This window comes from Amblyomma americanum, chromosome 1, assembly GCF_052857255.1.
Source record: "Amblyomma americanum isolate KBUSLIRL-KWMA chromosome 1, ASM5285725v1, whole genome shotgun sequence".
NCBI classification, from domain to species: domain Eukaryota; kingdom Metazoa; phylum Arthropoda; class Arachnida; order Ixodida; family Ixodidae; genus Amblyomma; species Amblyomma americanum.
This window is the reverse complement of record NC_135497.1, coordinates 560,314,999-560,337,178: the sequence shown is the minus strand read 5'-3', so window position 1 is coordinate 560,337,178 and position 22,180 is coordinate 560,314,999. Positions and strand designations below refer to the sequence as shown.

Genomic DNA, 22,180 nt, shown 5'->3' with positions numbered 1-22,180 from the left:
CACTGTTTGACTAAGGCTTGCGTAGTTGATGATAACCCGATTTGGTCATCTTAACCCCGACAAGGCATCTACAGTAGTGTTGAAATCTGGGTCAGTTGGTACATGTTCAGGAGTAAAACCAGTCAAAAAACGGGACACAGCGAAGAGACGAGGCACACACACGACGACACACACACCCAGTCGTCGTGTGTGTGCCTCGTCTCTTCGCTGTGTCCCGTTTTTTGACTGGTTTTACTCCTGAACATGTACCAACTGACCCAGATTTCAACACTACTGTAGATGCCTTGTCGGGGTTAAGATGACCAAATCGGGTTATCATCAACTACGCAAGCCTTAGTCAAACAGTGACCGCTAAGAAAACGAAGGAACCAGGGAACTCACTCGGAGTTGCGCTCAGGGTCCTCTTTTCGGGCAGGAATGGGGGCGACCTCGGACCAGGTGCCGACTGAAGCCGCTAGCTGCTGCCTTTACTCGGAGATGCCGTTTTCTGTCCGCTGAAAGCCGTGTCCGCTTGAATCTTCCAACTGCCGCCATTGCTCAGGGATACCACTCTGTGTCTGTTGAAGGCCTTGTCTTCGGCGTTTCACGCCCGATGCGGTTCGCACCGTCATACCCCCGTAGCGCGCCGAACCCTACAAGTAGTACTCGAGATTGCAACACCATGGTACGTAGCGGCGAGTCGTTGCACCTGCTTGGATTTAGCATTCCACAACAAGAACAGCACCTTGGAAGTGAATTATGCCATCTGCCACTTCAGCGACCACAATGTCTAAGGCTTGCGTAGTTGATGATAACCCGATTTGGTCATCTTAACCCCGACAAGGCATCTACAGTAGTGTTGAAATCTGGGTCAGTTGGTACATGTTCAGGAGTAAAACCAGTCAAAAAACGGGACACAGCGAAGAGACGAGGCACACACACGACGACACACACACCCAGTCGTCGTGTGTGTGCCTCGTCTCTTCGCTGTGTCCCGTTTTTTGACTGGTTTTACTGCTGAAGGCATCTACGATGGACAGCGGTAGTGACAGTGGTGACAGGGGGGACGGTGGAGACAAGGGCAGCAACGAGGCGTCGGGGTCACGGCATGGCCAAAACATTATGAGTATTTGTCACTGACACTGTCATTAGCATTGTCATTAGCATTGTCCTCGGGATGGGTGTGAGTGTGTGACGAAGGGTCGCAGCATGCGGGCTCGCCGACTCCGGTTGCTTGCTCGTGCAGAGGTACTCAACAGCCACTTGCCGAACCCTTTTTGTGGTTTGTTGTCTCGGCTTATCTCTGAATAGATTAGCCGAGTCTTGCGGGGAAGGTGTAGGGTTCGGCGCGCTGTCGCATCTTTTTGTACATGTGTTGCGAATATTCCGCGAGAGGGCAGTGGCCTAGGCTGCGCTCCGGTTTTGTTTTATTTTGTTTTGCTTTGGTGCACGCCGTTAGAAGGGGACTCATGCCTTTTTGGTTAGTCTCCCCATTCGTCCTTGCGGTTTCCTTCGCCGCTCCGGACGGCGGGGCTATCTGCCGGCCTCGACCTTGGACCCCTGTCCCCTTGGCGAATGGTTGCGAGACCACCTAGGGACGAACTCGGGGGTAAGGAAAAACGCTGACATCAGTTCTGAGCTTTCCTATTCGTCAAAACTGATGAGCCGCAGTTAGCAGTTTATTTTTACGTGTGGAAAGGGGCGCGGGCATCTTCGGAGTGCAGCCGCGAAGGGAGCCGCGCCCGTGTGCTTTTGGTCTCTAGAGACTCCTAGCTGGCAGGTGCTCGGTCTGGCCGAGTGCGGAGGGAGTGACCGTTGAGAGCTGGTGCAAGGCGCGCCAGTTTGACTGTCGGGACGCGGTGTCCCTCGCCTCTGTGCAGGCGGTCGGCTAGGCCGGCCGCGGATAGTTGTGGCCGTATACTGACTTTTGTTTGTACCCATCTGTAAATGGCCTGTATAAAAGTTCGTTTCTCACTAAATCGCTTCGCCTGCAAGTCGTATCATCGAGAAACCTTCAAGCGGTGCATCCAATTTCTGGAAATCACCGGACCAACACCACCGGCAAACCTTTTACTCTACTCTTTCTTGAAGGATCTCTGGGAACTTAATGCTGGCACGTACGTAGTGATTGAAGTCGCCAACCACTTCGAGTCTTTCCTTCTGAAACCTGAAGGCTTATTCCTTCGCTACTTTGTCTGCGGTGAAGGCATTGTTTGTCTGCGGGGCTATGTAGGCGCACACCACTACAACCACATTCGGGAATTGTTACCGCGCAGTAGCAGGAGTAAAAACATTTATTTCGGAAGAGAAGAATTATGGCATAGGGTGTGGCGGAGAGTGAGATCTGGAGCTTCAGTGGCCGGTATTCCCCATTCCAGGATCCTGTTGGCCTCCTCCGCCGCCTTGGCCTTCGTCACTAGCATAATCTGTGTACTCGGGTCGGAGATTCCTCCACTTCCGTGGCCATGACCTGCGAGGGCAAAGTTTGCTGCAGCTACTCCTCTCCTCGCATATATAGACACTCCTGCAGCCCTGTTTGCAGCTGAGGGTTTGGAGGCGCACAAAAAATCAAACCATTTGATTTCGTACGGTTTGACGGGCTCCATGCAAGTTTTTGTGAGAGTCAGGAGGGATGTCTGCCGCAGACAGATGTCTCCTTGGATTGCACTCCGAGTGATCACACATTGACGCAGCCAATGACCACTTGGCGTGGTGTTAGCATGGCGTTGCACTCTTTGGTGTTGGCGTTGAGGTGATGAGACTCCAATCTTCTTAATTGATCTGGGTTGTTCCGGCGGTAATAGAATTGTGGTCACCACTTTTGTTGGCGGTGAAGAGTACGATGTTGTTGGTGACTTTACTGAGTGCGACGTAGACCAGCTTCTGCGAATGTGCCTCTGAGTGATCCGCCACTTCTCCATCGTAAGTCGCTCCCCGAGATTTATGGATGGTGGTCGCGCTTGCCTGTACTATTGGGAATTGTTTCCACCGTATTCATGTGGCTGAGTCCTTTACCCTTGAGTTGAGACGCAGTGAGGCTCCTTGGGAAACATTTTGGCTGCACTGCCTGGCTCGTGATCCCAAACCTTTCTTTCACAGCAGTACTGGTGCTTACGCCATGTGGACACTCGGGCCATAGACGTTGCGGCTTTGTCTACATCCTACTTGCAATTCCTGAGGTAGCCAACTCTGTCATTAACGAGGCCACCTTGAATACGATGTTTCGGATGACCAATATGGTTCCCCCGAATTGTATGTGGCAGGTTTGCCACCTGACATGGTGGGCAGGCTGTGTGATGGTGACTTGACCTCTCACCATCAATCAGGGTGGTTCATCAGGGCAGGTTGTCACCTCTCTGGACCAACCACCAGCGAATTACGTCTCAGACATCGGCGGTGTTTTGGTGTGATAACTGTAATGCTATCGCATCGAAAGGCAAGGCATAATTCGAGCAGATGGCAAATACGAGCTTGTTGGTACATTTTTGAACAGCTGTATAAGACAGCGCAACGCAAGACGAGGCAAGAGAAGGACAAAAACAAGCGCTTACTGACAACAAAATGGTTTATTGCTACAGGTTAGGCAGCACATAAATAAAATGGCGTGAGTAAAAGCCAAGAAAAAAAATGAGAATAAGATACCGCACAACCACGCAGCCTGACTGAAAAAAGGTGCGTCACTGATTAAGATACGCATGTTCCTTAGGTAATAGACTTATCGACGGGCTGCTGACAGAGGTGCTACCTGGCTTTTTTGTATGGCAGGCCTCCGAAATGAGCCTCGGGGTCTCATCTTTATATCGGGGGATGATAGGGGCCCGATTGAGATGCGCTTCACTATCTTTACACTCTGCGCAATGCAATGCAAGATGGTTTCTGCGTGACTTGTTCTCTATATCGTTTGCGTGTTCACGTAGTCGATCGTTTATGCCGCGTCCCATCACACCGATGTAGAAATTGCCACATGAGGTCGGGATCTTGTAAACAACGCCAACACGACAGTGGACAAACTTCCGCTTATGCTTCTTCTGGCAGCCTTTTTTCTACTTCCATCCTCGTTTAGGCGTTTGCACAATCCGCTTTGGCTGAAAAAAAAAAAAAACAACAGCCTAATGCCTCCTTTTCTTACTATTTTCTATAGATTGTGCGAAACTTTCTGCGCATACGGGATGCACGCTGTTTTCTTTTTCTCTGCCTGACCCGCATCGGTGCGCTTGTTCATTCGAAGACTACATTCAGCAAGCGAGTACTCAGCAACACTTGACACAATCTTCTTGGGGTATCCCGCTCCAGATAGCCTGTTCACCTGTGCGCAGAAACGGCCTTTTGTCTGATGCACACATGATCTTTTCACTGCGGCTCTTAGGCATGCCTCGGCGATACCTCGCTTAATAATCTTGGAATGAGACGACCGGAAAGGCAGAAGGCTCTTCCTGGACCGCGGCGAGTATGCCCAACAAACATGGCTGTTAGGTAGGTGTCTTGGAACCAAGCTCGATGACGCGATCACTGTTAAGATAATGCGATATGTCGATGAATTTTTAATTTTATATCGCTCTGATGACGAACAGAAAACAGCTGCAGAGATTTTTGACGTGTTCTGTTATGAGCTTAATGACCTCCAATTCAATACAGAGCTCCCCTCTATTAATACGCTCAGGTTTTTAGGCATGGAACTGAATTTCGAACGACCATGTTTGTTGGGCATGCTCGCCGCGGCCTTATGCCTTTCCGGTCGTCTCACGCCAACATTATTAAGCGAGGTATCGCCGAGGCATGCCTGCAAAGATCAGCCGCAGTGCAAAGATCATGTGTGCATCAGACAAAAGGCCGTTTCTGCGCACAGGTGAACAGGCTATCTGGAGCGGGATACCCCAAGAAGATTGTGTCAAGTGTTGCTGAGTACTCGCTTGCTGAATGTAGTCTTCGAAAGAACAAGCGCACCGATGCGGGTCAGGCAGAGAAAAAGAAAACAGCGTGCATCCCGTATGCGCAGAAAGTTTCGCACAATCTATAGAAAATAGTAAGAAAAGGAGGCATTAGGCTGTTTTTTTTTTTTCAGCCAAAGCGGATTGTGCAAACGCCTAAACGAGGATGGAAGTAGAAAAAAGGCTGCCAGAAGAAGCATAAGCGGAAGTTTGTCCACTGTCGTGTTGGCGTTGTTTACAAGATCCCGACCTCATGTGGCAATTTCTACATCGGTGTGATGGGACGCGGCATAAACGATCGACTACGTGAACACGCAAACGATATAGAGAACAAGTCACGCAGAAACCATCTTGCATTGCATTGCGCAGAGTGTAAAGATAGTGAAGCGCATCTCAATCGGGCCCCTATCATCCCCCGATATAAAGATGAGACCCCGAGGCTCATTTCGGAGGCCTGCCATACAAAAAAGCCAGGTAGCACCTCTGTCAGCAGCCCGTCGATAAGTCTATTACCTAAGGAACATGCGTATCTTAATCAGTGACGCACCTTTTTTCAGTCAGGCTGCGTGGTTGTGCGGTATCTTATTCTCATTTTTTTCTTGTCTTTTATTCACGCCATTTCATTTATGTGCTGCCTCATTTGTAGCAATAAACCATTTGGTTGTTAGTCAGCGCTGGTGTTTGTCCTCTTATCTCGTCTTGCGTTGCGCTGTTTTATCCACTTCTTCAAGACAATGCTAACAGCAAAAGGTCATCAGGCATATAAGACACAAGCAGCTTGTAATACACAAAAGAAAAGCGTTTAATGTCTGTCACTTCAACAGAGGAAACCGTCGAAGAAATGCCAAGCTTGGGCGGACACACTGAGCGCAAGCATCTGGCCGCATATGCACAAACATAACAGGTGTTTCAGGGAAGCCATAAATAATTTTTAAAACTAGGATTTTTGAGATTAAGAGAAGCTTTCTGCGGCATAGTAATATCACTGTTGGCGGACATGAACAAGCATGCGAATCATGTTAACTTGCAAAGCGATTACGAAATTATATTACTTAACTTTTTAACTATTACCGATAGGCTCCTGAATTCAATTAACGAATTGTAGCCGGCAGTTAGTCGTAGCCATATGAGTTTTTAGAATTTCGAATCCACAATTACCCTCGCTGATGTGGCTCAACTAATATCCCTGTCATGCGCGAAGTGTATTTACGGGGAGTGCGCTTCAGCCCCCTTCGAGTGCACTTTACGCTGCGTGGTGCTGAATGGGGAAGCAGGGCGCGCTCGTAGATACGAAAATCGCGGCTGGGTAAGAACAAAGTCTTTCGAAATGTCGCTTTGTAAGCGTAACCTTGAGAAGTATGCTCGCTTACAAAAGCCGAGAACATTGAAATGAACATGACAATTTTCGGCTACGACGGCATTAAATTTGTTTGATGGTAATAGTGTAGCAAGTCAAGTCCCTAGCACATCCAAAATAAGGGCAACAAACAACAGGGCGGTCTACAGCGTGTTTTACGGGCGAAATATTTTGCTGGTCGCTATCATAAAATCATTGCAAAAACAAACAAAAAATATCTAACAGGTAAAATCAACTTGTATGCGGATTTTGTTATAGGTATATTACATATTATGCCCTAAATATCACTGCCGCCGAGGCTACGTACTCGGGCCTCAAAGTGTGAACGCACTCCGACCTAGGCGAGAGCACTTATGTTACGCCGTTTAGTTGTGCTAAAGTGCACCTTTTGGAAGTGACACTCTTCGTAACTGCTCTTTATAATTTGGGCCATTTCTCGCGCCATTTGAAAAAGCGCGCGCCTTCGGGAGGGCCCCAAAGCGACATCAGTCCCATCGTATCCCTCCGTGACTCACGATTAATCATACCGAATACATTAGCGGCTGCGCATGCGCAGGAGCATGAGTGCGGCCAGGTTTGCAGCCGGTATACGTCTGCGGTATGCTAGAAGCGTGCATCTCTGCCCCGCACGTGCTGCGGTGCTCCCCGTTACTCGCCACTTCGTCGCTGCAGCGCGGGCGGGGCAGAGACTGTCGCGTCACGGAGTGACAAGATTTGACTGACGTCGCTTTGCACTCCCCACGGGAGCGCGGTTTTCAAATGGCGCGAGAAGCGGCCGAATTCAGTTCAGCCACAGAGGTGAGCGTAATCGCGTTTTCGAAATTCTAAAAAACCGATATTGCTATTGCTAACGGCTGGATACAAATTTATTATTGCAAGGGGGCGCTTTTCAGTAGCGGCTAAAAAGTTTATTATTCGAATTTAGTTTATCAGTTTACTAGTTTACTGATTTGCTGTTTTTTTTCCTTCCACCAACACTGGTATTCATCACAATCAGCATCATCAGCCTGACTACGCCCACTGAAGGGCAAAGACCTCTCCGGTACTATGCTGTAAAAAGTTTGTTTACCTCAAAAACCCTACTTTTAGAATGTAATGGCGGGCTTCATTGAAGCACCTGGTATATGCACAAAACGCCATATACCTGTGCGCACACCTGCGGCACGCACTTAGGAGGTATAAATCCATACACATTTTTCTTTTTTTTTCGTGCGGAAAATGGAGGAGGGGTTTCTTTAAACGCTACAGGTTATAAAATGCACTATTTTCTTGTAATTTACACCACTAGTTGTCTTTATAATATTGCGGCCTGCAGCGGAATTTCGCAGGAGCTACGCCCGAGGTGGGAACCAGAAGTGACCGGAACACTGTGACCGCGGAGTGGGGAAGTGACCAGAAGCTGGCCACTCACTTAGTGCTTCAACACTTTGTGCTAATAATATTAATTTTACAGCTGACAGTGGTGTCATGCGGCAGAGTGTGACGAAAGAGCGCCGCAGTCCTACAGAGTCAGTCAGACAGTTTCGTTCACCCGGAGACACTGCCAGGTTTTACTCTGATGCAGCTTCAATGAGGGAATCAAAGAGTCGAGGTTCTCCCGCCCACTTTTCCTGTATATACTGCGTCGCTCTGCAATAAAAGAACGAGTAGAAGTCAGCGCTGTGTCGTCCTATATTGCTGTGTCTATCTTTTAAGGGTGTGCTGTTTTTTCTAAGCATGAATTACCAACCAGCCCGTTCGACCACCCTCCCAATGTCACAGCGTGATTTATGTAAATGTTGAAAATAGCGGCCCTAAGGTGCTTAGATGACAGATGTTTTTTATTGAAGATAATTATGCATTAATTCAAACGCCCTGCTACCTGAATTTTATGTTGCCGTTTATGAAATCTACAGCAGTGCCTCTGATTCCATAGCTAAATAGTTTTCCATGCAGTCTACTGATTTATTGTGTAGAGTGCTTTGAAAAGTTAATGAATAGTTCTAGCGCCAGTTTTTTTTTCTCTGTATATTACGCAATACGTTTCCCTTTTTTATCCCTTTGGGGCACAGTGTCTATGGTTGTACACGCAACATTTCGCATTTTTTCTAGGCGTCTAGAGATGCTTAAACGAAGTTAGTAATGCCGTCAAGATTTTAAATTCCTGCTGGGTAGAATGGCGGGCATCCTCAATCATTCAGGCTTTATTTCACACCAAGGACCTGAGGAGCGGAGACAAAAAGCCTTGACGGTAGTCCTCGCCCCTTACAGCTGCTTCATTGTGCAAAAAAAAAAAAAACCCACAATCACACAACACTACAGTGCGTAGTATGCCTGTGACATATTTAAATTGAGAGCACATTGCATCGAAATATACATGTTCAGGGCATCAATAAGGACATAACCATCAAACATTCATGCCAAGATGGAAGGCACACCAGCAAGGTTGACTTAGAACAGTAAAGAAAGAAATGATATATTGTTATTGTTCTCTAATTACAGTTCATCACAATTGTTTAAAATTAACGGCAGATCAAAAGGACAGCATTTGTCTGTCATAGTTCGCTTTCGAGGTATAGACCAATTGTCTCCAATGCGCGTATCGTAGGGGCGGTCTCTATATATTAGTCTTGACACATCCGCGAGAAATGAGCGCCTTGATTTATATTTGATAGGTACTTTTGCGCAACAGGACAGAGCCCAACTGCACAACAGGTACAACGAGTAATGCCTCAAAGACAGTTTTGGTGTCTGCATCAGTTGGAAGATTGTTAATTGTACGAACTGCTTTCCTTTGTAGTACATGGAGTTTTGTAATGTTCGAGATAGCGACTGTACCCCTGCCTAAGAAACAATAATTTATAACACTGGTGAAGAATGGGTCGTACAAAAGTTTTTTATGCATTGTGGAAAGTAGTACCTAAACTTTAACAGGATACCTACTACTGACAAAATTTAAAATTTTGGCAGCTGTATTATCAACACAAAGATCCCATGATAAGTTCTCGTGAAATGTGACACCAAGGCTTTTAACAGATGAGGAGATATGTATCTTTCACGAATAGATTGATAACGCTAAGGAACTTTAATTGATAACGTTAACTCGTGATAAGGTAAAATGATCCCTTTTCAAAGACAAGAAATAAAGATGGACGTCACAATGCTTTATGTGCGCCTAGGAAGTGGTATCTGGTGCTGTAACATTTTCATTCTCTCACGCTGTGAAGTGTTTTACTAAAGGACACTAGCTGAATTTTCATTGCGGAAGCTCCTTCGGGTGTTAAATTCTGAGCACATATGTGTTTCTTTTTGTCAAATAGGACTGAAATTCTGTAAGTGTGCAGTTTTCAGAAACGCGTAGAACTCGTCGTCATCATGATCACACGTTAGCACCATACTTCGCGCATACTAACACTTTTAAATTTTCTTTTTTTCCACAAACGATTGACGAATGGAACGCCCTGCCTCTACAGGTGATATCAGCTGTTGATTTTGACAAGGCACTCTGTGAGCTATTTTAAATATATGTACTACATTACACAATTTTATTGTTCTGTGTTTTACGATGTAACTGTTTTTGTGTTGAGTGAATGTATTTTTCTGCCCTGCCTGCCTGGACTCAAATGAGGGTCTGCAGTATTGTGGAAATAAAAAAAAACGGCCGTGGCTTAGCTTGGTTAAGCCTGGTGATTGCGAAGCAATAGTGTGTTATTCTCGGATCAGCTGGTAGTATGGCTGGTGGTAGTCTCGGGTTATGCTAGTGTTACGGCTTACAGTGAATCATCTAAGAGGAAGTCGAATCCGTGTATGCCGACAAACATTTCCCTCACCAGCGTGCCCATTACAATATCTTCCAGTATCGATTGGCCGACGGTGCGGTAACACTCCATTTTCTCCGCGCCGTAAGATATGCCCACTCGGTGCTTGCAGTAGCATTCGTTAAAGTACGGTAGCGTTACGCCGTAATAAATGTTGGGGTTATTGTCCCGTTCAAAACGCCTCTGCCGTTTAGTCGCGTTCCAGCGTTCTGAACTAGTAGAAGGAGACTCACTGTGGGGCAAACTCACAATTTCTTCCTTTGCTTCTGCTGTTTCCACAGAAAAGGTTGCACGTTGTCGCCGAGCTGCATACTGGGCACGCCGCTTAGAAAGTCGTTCTTCTCGTTCTTCTTCCGTCTCCGTAGCTCGCTGATGCTTCCTCTTTGCATTCTGCCGAGCTGCCTTGTTAGTAGGCACCATCGTATCATCTGGCTGTATGACTGCCTTGGCGAGAGGAGCGGAGCTGTTTTACACAGCTGGTGTGACGTCACTCTGACCGTAGCGCCCCTGGTGAGAGGAGCGGGAGTTAGGCCGCCGTTGGTGGCTACCGCCTCGCCTCGCGACGGCGTGAGATGGGGCCCCGTTTTTACACAGCTGATGTGACGTCACACCGACCATAGCACCCCTGGTGAGAGGAGCGGGAGTTAGGCCGCCGTTGGTGGCTACCGCCTCGCCTCGCGACGGCGTGAGATGGGGCCCCGTTTTTACACAGCTGGTGCGACGTCACTCTAGGTCACGTGGTGTGACGTCACGCAGCGAGGTCACGCTAAAGGTCAATGGTGCCTACCACCGCCTCGCCATGGAACGGGCTGAAGTGCGACCTAAAGTAGTATTGCTTCCCAATAAAAAAAAAAGTATGTATCGTGTGTGAATTCATAAAGTTTCTGAGTCATTCACGTTTTTTTCAAATTTGAGGCGGAAAGTATACACTGTGAAGAAGATGATGACCCAGACGAAGCATATGACTCGTGAAAACGAAGAAGATGGCCCTGCGCGTCAGCCGTATTGCCATCGCCACGTGTGTCTGTGCCCGACCTGGTTGCCCTCGGATTGTTCTCGCCGCTGCTCCCTTACTCCCAGCTCTTTTAAATAAACCACCGCCTTACATTTGGTAGAGGTGCTGGGTAACAGCCCTGGAATTGCGCAACCGTACTCTCCCGCCACCTGCGATGCCTCACGATGTTCAACATCAAGCCATGAAAGTGGGCCCAGCTGTTACCTGCGCCGGCTGCCTTCGCCAACGGGACCCGGCCATCTTCAGTGGGACCGATGAGCAGGATTCCGAAGATTGGCTCACGTCTTGCGAGAGGGTGAGCCTTTACAACAAATGGGACGATGCCACCAAACTAAATAACGTAATTTTTATCTCACCGGCGTGGCTAACCTGTGGTATCGGAACCACGAGGTGGACATTCGCACCTGGTCTGCTTTCAAGACAACCTTCTCCGAAGTGTTTGGTCGTCCTGCTGTTCGGAAACTCCGCTCCGAACAACGCTTGCGTGAACGGTCTCAGCAGGTCGGCGAAAGCTTTACCAGTTACATCGAAGACGTCATTGACCTATGCAAGCGTGTCAACCTCAACATGTCAGAAGCTGACAAGATTAAACACATTGTTAAGGGTGTTGACGACGACGCCTTTCAGATGCTCGTAGCGCGCCACTTGCGCACCGTTGCTGAAGTCGTCACCCTCTGCCAAAGTTTCGAGGAGCTGCGGAAGCAGAGGCTCCTGACTCGACAGCACCCTCGACAGGTTGAGTCGCTTGCTGGACTGACACCAGCACCTGACACCTCATCGCTGCTGCAACAAATCAAAGACTTTGTTCGGGAAGAAGTGGCGCGTCAGCTTTCTCTTCTGCCGAACCTTACAGGGCAAGCTCCAGATTTGGCTCCGGCCCTTCGACACGCCATCCAAGAGCAGGTTGCCGAGGCTCTTCCGTCCGCCCATCCGCCACCACCTGTCGCCGCTCCGCTGACATACGCGGACATTGTCGCCCAGACGCCGCCCCCTATAGCCTCTCCACTGACATACGCGGACGTCGTCGCCAGACCTCGACCGCCTACCTATGCTTTGCCTCCAACAACTGCGCGAGCGGTGGCTCCTTCTCTTCGGCCGGCTCCGCGACTCAGCAATCCCTGGCGCACCATCGACAACCGGCCTATCTGCTACAATTGCGGCTTGCCTGTTCATGTGGCCCGGCTTTGCCGCCGCCGTTTCTCAGTCTACGCGCCACCTCCTCCAGCTACCGCGTACTGGCCTTCCACATGTCAGTACTCCGGATCTGCTGAGCCGCCGTCTAGTCGTCCTTTTTCTCGTGACCGTTCAGCCCTTTCTAGACGCCGTTCACCTTCACCGAGGCGCCGCTCCGTTTCTCCTATGCGACGTCGCCCCAATCTCCCTCAGGAGGAAAACTAGGTGCCGCAGTTCCTGAGGCGAGAACTACGTCCCCGTCGAACTTTCCAAAGCCTCACATATTCCCTGCTAATCTGATCGAAATTTCTGTCTAGGGCATTACTGTCTTGGCCCTTGTGGACCCCGGTGCTGCGATTTCTGTTATGGACGAAAAGTTTTGTAGTTCGTTGAAGAAGGTAAAGACGCCGATTGCTGGACTGTCGCTGCGTACGGCCAGCGCTGAGCACATCAGGCCGTCCGCAGCGTGTACCGCTCGAGTTGTGATTCAGGACTCCCTCTACACGATAGAATTCGTCGTGCTGCCTTCCTGTTCCCATCCTGTTATTCTGGGCTGGGATTTCCTTTCCGTCCATAAAGCTATCATCGACTGTGCTAGAGCGGAAGTCGGGTTCTCCTCTCTTCCCAATCCTTTTCTGGACGCTACTCCTCCTGTTGCCTGTGTTAAAGCCCTCGCCGCCGAAGACATCGACATTCCCCCGTGCTCTTCCGTTCTTGTACTTGTCTTGCGACTCTATCGGTGACGACACTGTCCTCTTTACTCCAGGCCATACTTTTCTGCACCGCAAGTGTCTCCCTCTGCCATACGCCGTACTGACTGTGTCCGCTGGCCTTTCGATACTTTTGGTTTCTAACCCGTTTTCCTGCCCTACCGCTCTGCGCCTTCGTGAATGCCTCGGCAGTGTGCAGCCCATCGCATCTCTGCTCATCCGCGAGGAGACCGACGATACACCGCTCCTCGCCATGAACGCGCTCAGCCCTCCTGCCTCTAGGCCAGATCGCTCTTCTACCGAATTGTTCTTGCGCTCCTTCGACGCCGATCTTCCCTCGCCGCACAGAACACAGCTTCTCGATCTCCTTCATCAATTTCGCTCCTCCTTCGACGCTCGCCAGACTTCCTTGGACCGAACTTCCACCGTCACCCATCGCATCGACACTGGTGCCCACGCGCCGCTGCGGCAGCGCCCCTATCGTGTGTCTCCAACCGAGCGCCAGACTATTACAGAGCAAGTCGACCAAATGCTTCAAAACGGCGTCATTCAGCCCTCAAGTAGCCCTTAGGCATCGCCTGTTGTCCTTGTGAAAAAGAAAGATGGCTCCATACGCTTCTGTGTCGATTACCGCCGCCTTAACAAGATAACGCCCAAGGATGTGTATCCGCTTTGCAGCATAGATGACGCTCTGGACTGTTTGCAAAGGGCGGAGCTCTTTTCTTCTCTCGGTTTACGTTCTGGGTACTGGCAGGTACCCATGGAAGCGGCCGATCGTCCCAAAACTGCTTTTGTGACACCCGACGGATTGTATGAATTTACTGTGATGCCATTCGGCCTTTGTAATGCCCCTGCAACCTTCGAACGGATGATGGACACCATTTTGCGTGGACTCAAGTGGAAAATGTGTCTATGCTATCTCGACGACATTGTCGTCTTTTCCCCCGACTTTGAAACCCATCTATCCCGCCTGAAGCACGTTTTGACCTGCCTTTCTGACGCTGGCCTGCAGCTCAACTTGAAGAAATGTCGTTTTGTTGCGCGTCAGCTGACAATTTTAGCATACGTTGTCTCTAAGCAAGGCGTTCGTCCCGACCCAGCTAAACTTCGCGCTGTCGCAGACTTTCCCTAACCCACTTCCGTCAAAGCCTTGCGCAGCTTCTTAGGTCTGTGCTCTTACTTTCGGAGGTTTATTCGCAACTTTGCTTCGATTGCTGCGCCTTTAACACAACTGTCCGGCAGTTCCGACTTATCGATGTGGTCTCCGGCGTGCGACGATGCGTATAACACCTTGCGCCGCCTCCTCACAGCGCCGCCCATACTGCGCCATTTCGACTCGACCGCTCCTACCGAGGTCCACACGGACGCCAGTGGTGTCGGCCTCGGCGCCGTACTCGCCCAGCGCATCTGTAGTTTTGATGAATACGTTGTTGCCTACGCAAGCCGCACACTTACGAATGCTGAAACTAATTACTCCGTAAGCGAAAAAGAGTGTTTGGCCATCGTATGGGCCTTTGCCAAATTCCGCCCGTACCTCTATGGCCGCTCTTTTGACGTTGTGACGGACCATCATGCGCTTTGTTGGCTTTCTTCCTTGAAAGACCCATCCGGCCGCCTTGCCAGGTGGGCTCTTCGTCTGCAAGAATATGACATCCGCGTGGTCTATCGTTCCGGCCGCAAGCATCAAGACGCTGATGCCCTGTCCCGCTGCCCACTTCCAGCCGAGATCGCCAGCCTTTCCACCTCTGACGTCTCCCCGTCGTCCCTTCACATTAGCGACATGCCCTCAGCGCAACGTAATGACCCCTGGATCGCTTCTCTTCTCGACTTTCTCTCCAACCCCACGGCTGCTTCTCCATCCCGTGCTCTCCACCGCCATGCTTCCAACTTCGTGATTCGCGACAACCGACTCTATCGCCGGAACTACAGCACCGACGGCCGCAAGTGGTTAGTCGTTATTCCTCGCCACCTGCGCACGAACATATGCGCCTATTTCCACGCTGACCCACAATCCGGTCGCGCGGGAGTTTTCAAGACATACACCCGCATCCGGCTGCGCTATTACTGGCGCGGCATGTACACTTTCGTACTTAAATACGTACGCGCCTGTCTCGCCTGTCAACGTCGCATGCCATCTCCTCATCGTTCTGCTGGAGAGTTGCAGCCGCTACCTTGCCCACCACGCCCTTTCGACCGTATCGGAATTGATTTCTACGGCCCGCTTCCGTACATTGCGGCCGGCAACCGTTGGGCTATCGTTGCGGTTGATCATCTCACGAGATATGCCGAAACCGCCGCTCTTCCATCTGCCACAGCGACAGACGTTGCCTCCTTCCTTTTGCAACGTTTCGTCCTTCGTCACGCTGCACCTCGTGAACTGCTTAGCGACCGCGGACGCGCCTTTTTGTCCGATGTCGTCACCGCCCTGCTCCGCCAGTGTAACATAATCCATCGTACCACCTCCGCCTATCATCCGCAGACCAACGGCCTCACCGAGCGATTTAACCGGACCCTCGGGGACATGCTCTCTATGTACGTCGCATCCAACCACTCGAATTGGGATCTCATCCTCCCTTATGTGACTTTCGCCTACAACACCGCCCAGCAGTCCACTACTGGCTTCTCTCCCTTCTTTCTTTTTACGGCCGTCATCCATCTGCTACCACAGACACCATTCTGCCTTACCAACCGGACGCCTCCGAATATACCCCTGTTTCCGAAGCCGCGCAAAACGCAGAAGATTGTCGCCAAATCGCCCGGTCACTCACAACTGACGCCCAGTCTCGCCAGAAATTCCGCCACGACAACGCTCACACCACATCGCACTTCTCTCCTTGTGCGCTTGTGTGGATCTGGATACCATCAAGTACTCCTGTACTCTCCTCGAAATTTCTCGCCAAGTATCACGGCCCCTACCGTGTCCTGGAGCGCACATCTCCCGTTAGTTACGCGTCGAACCCCTCACGCCGTCTCCCGATCTCCGCCGCCGCGGCCGCGAGACAGTTCACATCCAGCGTCTCAAGCCTTACTACAACCCCTCCATATTGCAGTCGCCGTAGGTCGCCAGGATCGCTCCTCTTCGCCCCGGGGGTGATTCTGAAGAAGATGATGACCCAGACGAAGCAGATGACTCGTGAAAACGAAGAAGATGGCCCTGCGCGTCAGCCGTATTGCCATCGCCACGTGTGTCTGTGCCCGACCTGGTTGCCCTCGGATTGTTCTCGTCGCTGCTCCCTTCCTCCCAGCTCTTTTAAATAAACCCCCGCCTTACAACACAAATTTCCATATCTTTTCCGATAGTAGAACTTAATGCGTGTCTCAGAGGTCCTTGTTTTACTCCACTGAGTTCTGAATTTTTGAAAGTATTAAATACATTCTAATCTTGAGTATTTAAAAACATTTGCTACACCCCGCTCTTTTCTTTCATCCTTATTATTAGGCTGGATGTTATCCCCGGTTCTAGCGCACGTTTTTATTTGGTGAGATGTTAGTACAGAAAGCAGCATCTATAATCACAACAAAACAGTTCAATGAAACACTCATGCGCGTTCTCTCAGCTGAGAATCATGGTAACACCCCGTGTCACTCCGCTGTGCTTATTTAGTCTCGAAATTCCTGCAACGTTTCGGAATCTACTTCCTGAAAGAAAACATCAGGCAGAAAACATCAGACACTTTGTACACAAAATCATAGACACATAATGTCTATCAGCAACAGAAAATATAGGCATGTGGTCGTTAGCAGCAGAAGGCTCATTAAGAGCAGGCCTTTCACGGCTACTAATGTTAAGCGTAGATTCTTCTCGCTTACTTTGAGAAAAAAAATAAACTTTTCTTAAACGTCACTGGGTCTACAAACCCTCACCAGGACGCCTGAATAAAAGAAAGAAGCAGGAAGTAAGCTAGAATAAAATAATATGTTGGCACACTCAAAATAGTTGATATGGTACTGTTTGTTGAGGAGAGGACAGGGTATTGGGACAGAAGGTCTCCGGACATAACATAAACTAGAAATCAAAACTATGCGATGTGGAAAAGTTAAAATTTGGCTGTGGTGCTCCAAGTAAGGCATTTCGACCGTAATGCACAGTCAAAACTTCCTCGAGATGCCCAATGCCGTCCAGACTGCAGAAAAAATGCTCACAACATGACAGTGCTGGAAAGAGCAAAACAGGGAAAATTCTTAATAGTGTGAAAGCTTTTTTCAAAGTCTCATATCTCAAGCACAATTATAAAATTGAGCTCGCTTTGCAGGTGTCTGCTTTCTGCTGCACGATGCCTCGTTTTCACGATGAAAGGCCCGCGATACTAGATTTAGACACCGCACAGTGAACTCTAACGAAAGACGTTGGGAAAGAATGACGGGTCGCGATTTGGCATATTTTCAGTAAGGCATTATTGCAGAGATTTTAAACGCGCTGGGGTCATATAAGGATACAGAATAGGCCTTAAATCACTTGAATACATCAGTTTGTGAAGGAACAAATTACCGAAAAGGAATATTAGAGAAACAAAAATGGAGAGCCTTGTAACTCGAAGCACAATAACAGTAAAATAGCAATACTTGCCACGCGGTGCCATAAAAGAACCGCACGCGGTAAAACAGCATGCGTCAAAACCGCACAGAAAACAGCACACCAACAAAACAGCACAGGGGGAAAACGGCACAGCGACAAAACAGCACAGGGAAAAAACAGCACATATCAAAACAGCCCGCCGGACAAAACTGCACAACGACAGAACAGCACAGCGAAAAAAACAGCACGATGGTCGAAGAGCACAGGGAAAAAACAGCACGACGACAAAACAGCCCATCGGAGTAGAGTGCAGCGTTGCTGGAGGGGTGAACTGTCATAGCCATAACCGGAAACGGTAAATCACAACACAGGTGGCAGCGACTTTTAGAGTTAGCGAATGCTCGCTTTACAGGCTCAATAAGGCACACGGTAGGGTAATATTCGCGATCTCAAATATAGACTTTTTTTTAGGACGAGTAATGAATGAATAACGCTGAAAAAGTTGCTTGGAAGGGTCGATTTGACGGTTTGACCATCCTGGTGCTGAATTCTGGCAAATACGCCCGACGTAGGATTCTGGGCGTACCAAAAGTTCTTATTCTTCAAATTATAGCTGTTGGCAACTGAATATTCAACAATTTTGTTTGGAGCGGGCTACAGGGCCTTCACACATTGAAAATATCCAGCGTGCTATACATACTTTTAACGATGACATGATTGCCCGAGCCGACATTTTCAGGTTTTTTGGAGTTTAACCAGGACGCTGCACAATGGTTGTCTGAGGCTAGATTTCAACTCCATTCTAACTATCCGGAATGTAACTGAAGTTAGTTTTTCTATTTTCTGTTCATTACACATGTTAGGCTGCCGTAAGCTTCAATAATCAAACATGCCTTAGGCTGCCTGCAACCACTCTGTAATTCGTGACGAAAATAGCGAATTGATTTATTTTGTTTAGTGGCAGTCGTTTCAATAAAACGAAGTAAGGTTCGATATCCGAATTCTATGGCATGAAACGAAAATTAGATGTCTATTTCCTTTACACACTTTCACTCGTCCTTTATTTTCTTTAGTGAAGCTGTTAGGTGCCATTTGATGCTTCTGAATTTCAGAACTTTGCCGTCAGAACTGTACGAAGCAGAAAAAATGATAATACATCAATCTCAATTCGAATCAGTGACGCGCTAAGCTTTTCGATGCCTTGGAGCGCTCGGCCAATGCAGAGGCCTCTCGCTTTCCGTCTTCGAATTGGTAGCATTTCTTGCTATGCTTTGGAAGTCGTGATCGCCACGAATGTTACTATGGCCGTTGAGGAGCGGGCGAGGGCTATGACACGTCAAAGAGCGAAATCAAGCGAGAGAAGCCATGCATGCCGGCTATAGGAAGCGGCTTCCTGCGGCAGCACGTAATGCATCGAAAGCAGCCAAGGAAACCGAACCTAGCAAGCAGATAAGATCTACCCGGCGCATTTGACCGCACAGCAGATGCCTGGGCCATTTAATATCTCAGTTGCTCAGATTCTTCTCATATAATACAGAAAGAAACTATATCATTGAAGCCAAGCAAGCAAGGACTATATAACCACTAGTTCTTCCAAATGTATTGTTCAAGCAACGCTGTTGCTCAATCAATGAGTCTGCCCTGTTTTTTTAATGAACCAGCGAAACGAGCACTCGCTAACTCCAAAGGTCGCTGCCGCATGAGTTGTGATTTACCGTTTGCGGTTACGGCTATGATAGCGCAACCCTCGAGCAGCGCTACGATGTGATGCTTTTTCCTCGTGCATTTCTGTTGTCGTGCTGTTTTTTTTTTTTTTGCTGCGCTGTTTTGTGACTGTGCCATTTTTTCCGGCGTGCTGTTTTGACGCGTGCTATTTTTTCCCGTGCTGTTTTGTCGCCATGCTGTTTTCCCTGCGCCGTTTTGTCGCTGTGCCGTTTTTTACCTGTGCTGTTTTGTCGCTGTGGTGTTTCTTGTGCGCCGTGTTTACGCATGCTGTTTTGACGTGTGATGTCCTTTCCTGTCCCCATGTCAAGCAGTGCATTAAGTATGGGTGCATCAATAAATGTTGTCATCTTCAAAAAGAAATAAAAAGAAACAATTATAAGTTTTCAAAAATATTTCAGAAGTTAGGCGCACCAATCACATCGTTATTTGAAAAACGGATATTTGAACAGATTAGTGCGACACAAAAGCTCTAAGTTTCTTAACATTGTCATCTTAGACGAGACGAACTCGAAAAAATTCAGTGAACCGCAGTGCGGTTTGTCCGCGTAATCGGAGAACCGATTCTGTATCAGACATGATGAAATGTTGTAATATAGAACTGTTAGAAACACGACGAGAAAAACAACTGAAATTGTATTTCCCAATAAGTAAGAATAAAATAAAAATCAGCAAAGCAACATTTTCACCCGTTTTTAGAACGCAGTACGTGTTGGAACCACAGTGCCACAGTATAGCGTACTTATGCACTCAAAGGTGGCCTCCAAAACTCATTCTTCTTTTCTTGTATTACCGTGTGAAATGGTCATACGGACTGCACTGCAGCAGCACAAAATGTGGGAAAGCATAATAGTTGTATGTAGCGTAAGTCCTATATTCTTGCTGAATTAAGGTAGCCTAATATTCTTGCTAAAGTTCTCTGAAATGTTTACATTAGTGGCGTTGATTCACTCAGCGTGGCCATCTGGGCTTGGCATTTTTTTAAAGTGCGAATCTTCTCACTGACTGCGTCATGCCGAAGACCAGGTATGCTTTGGTTTAAGTTTTTTGCATGTGTTCAGTGTTCGTTTTTTACTATAATATTAATCAATTTATATGAGCTTGTGAAATCTGTCTCCTCTTTCATAAACTGCATATACCACTTTCTGGTATTCAAAGTGCAGCCATCGCCGGTTACACCAGACAGCACTTTTTCGAGGTCACATTATAGAGGATTCATATCAGCAAGACATTTCACGCGACCATAGACGACACAGGTGCCGGCGTGTAGCCTGATGGTAGACTGAAGGCGTGTTACTAAATCAGTGATGTAAACAAGAAGTAAAAGCGGCCCCATAGCCCGTGCATTGGAGCTGACGACATCTTGTTCAGAATGACATTCTGTTTGCGGAAGTGTATACTAGACATTTAGGGAAGCTCGCAACTAGTCTGAAAAAGAGACTTTTTCAGGTAAAGAAATGGTTTTGGGGGCATGCAATACCAGTGCTGGCGAACGTCAGGAAATAGGCGATCTATGTTACTAGTAAATGATTAACTAAATTCTTACAGTTAATTTTTTCTCACGTCATTCGCAATTCCTACCATACCAAACCCCCCCCCCCCCCCCCCCCCCCCCCCCCCCCCCCCCACGTGCGCCGCAGAGCGCAAAGCAACTTCTATCAAATTGCGTCACCCCGTGGCGCACGTACCACGTGACAATCTCTGTGCTGCCCCGCTCCTCGCCACTTCCTGCTATAGTTCCTGAACTATCGCACTGAACCAACGTTTCTCAGAGGTAGCACGCCCGACTCGCGACTCAAAGGGTAGCGGTTTGATTCCCGCTCGATTTTATCTTTTCGGCGAAGGTGCTTACGACTACGTCATGGTCCTCTCGGCCTATAGGGATTTTTTGTGACGCGCATGGACGGACACCGGCATTTCTCTGGAACAGGACCTCCAATATGCTATAGAAATAATACCCGGTGTATTCCTTTATTCAGCCGAGCATGTTTTCAGGAATGTCAAATGATGATAATTTTAAGAAAAGCAGATTGTGAGGGACAACATCAAGTGCTTTCCGAAAGCCTAGGAGAAGCGCATCTACATGTTCACCATGGTCTAAACTGGCTGTGTAAACTACACGAGAAAGTTCCTATCAAAAACCATGCTAAGCTCAGGCAAAGAATTTATTTTCCTGAAAGTGTTCCACCGCATTATAACACAGGGCGTGTTAGATCGTCTTGCAGCAAACAGCAGTTAACTGAATATGTGTGGACAATCATTCCCTTCAAATATCAGCGTCACGTTGGCTGTCTTCCAAACTTCGGGAAATTTCTCCATTCGTAATAGTTGCAATTTTCAAAATTTTGTAATTTCTGCATTTGTAAGATCTAATGCTAAGGTCCAAAAAAAGACTTTAAAATGGCCAAAGGCTTTTCATTTTCTGTGTCAGCAGCAATGCTTCCGGCATTGCTGCCCACTTGAGAAGAATAAGTGACACCGTTAGGCGCAGCTAGGTGGCGCTATCTCTTCCTAGCTACGTTCACCTGTTGCGAAATGCAGAGGCGCATCAGTGTGCCACCAATTAACGCAGCAGAAGCGGGGCAAAGGAATAAACACTTTGTGGTACCAGGCCGCACTCAGGAGGGCAAAAACAGTGCACGTACGTTGTTCCCCTCCAGGTCAAAGTGAGTGAAGTTGAGCGTGATGCGGTACTGGGGCGAGGCGACGATCTCCCAGATGCAGTTCTTGTTGGATGGGTACAGGTCCGGAAACGATGGGCTTGTGATGGTCCCATTCGAGGCCTCGATCATGCCGCCGCACGCGTCTGAATGCGGACGCACAGGCGCATTGTAAGAGCCCAATCACGCACGAAGCGAGACAGCTGTCACTTATGAACAGGGCTAAAAAGAGTACAGCAAACAAGAAGCACAATGCAAGAAAGTACATTTCATCGTTTGCAGCAATGTGAAAGGTGTACAGCTCTATCGTCCAATCATGGCCG

At 48.4% G+C, this 22,180-nt stretch overlaps 1 protein-coding gene across 3 annotated transcripts in view; it reads right to left on the bottom strand.

Annotated features, from left to right (window-relative positions):
* The window catches only part of LOC144116373 (protein tolkin-like), a 1,150,388-nt gene that overhangs the window by 55,034 nt on the left and 1,073,174 nt on the right, over positions 1-22,180 (bottom strand). For all 3 annotated transcript variants that reach the window (XM_077651146.1, XM_077651147.1, XM_077651145.1), the window contains one exon: positions 21,843-22,003. In XM_077651146.1, coding sequence (XP_077507272.1) covers positions 21,843-22,003 — 161 coding nt within the window. The remainder of the gene's footprint in view (positions 1-21,842; positions 22,004-22,180) is intronic.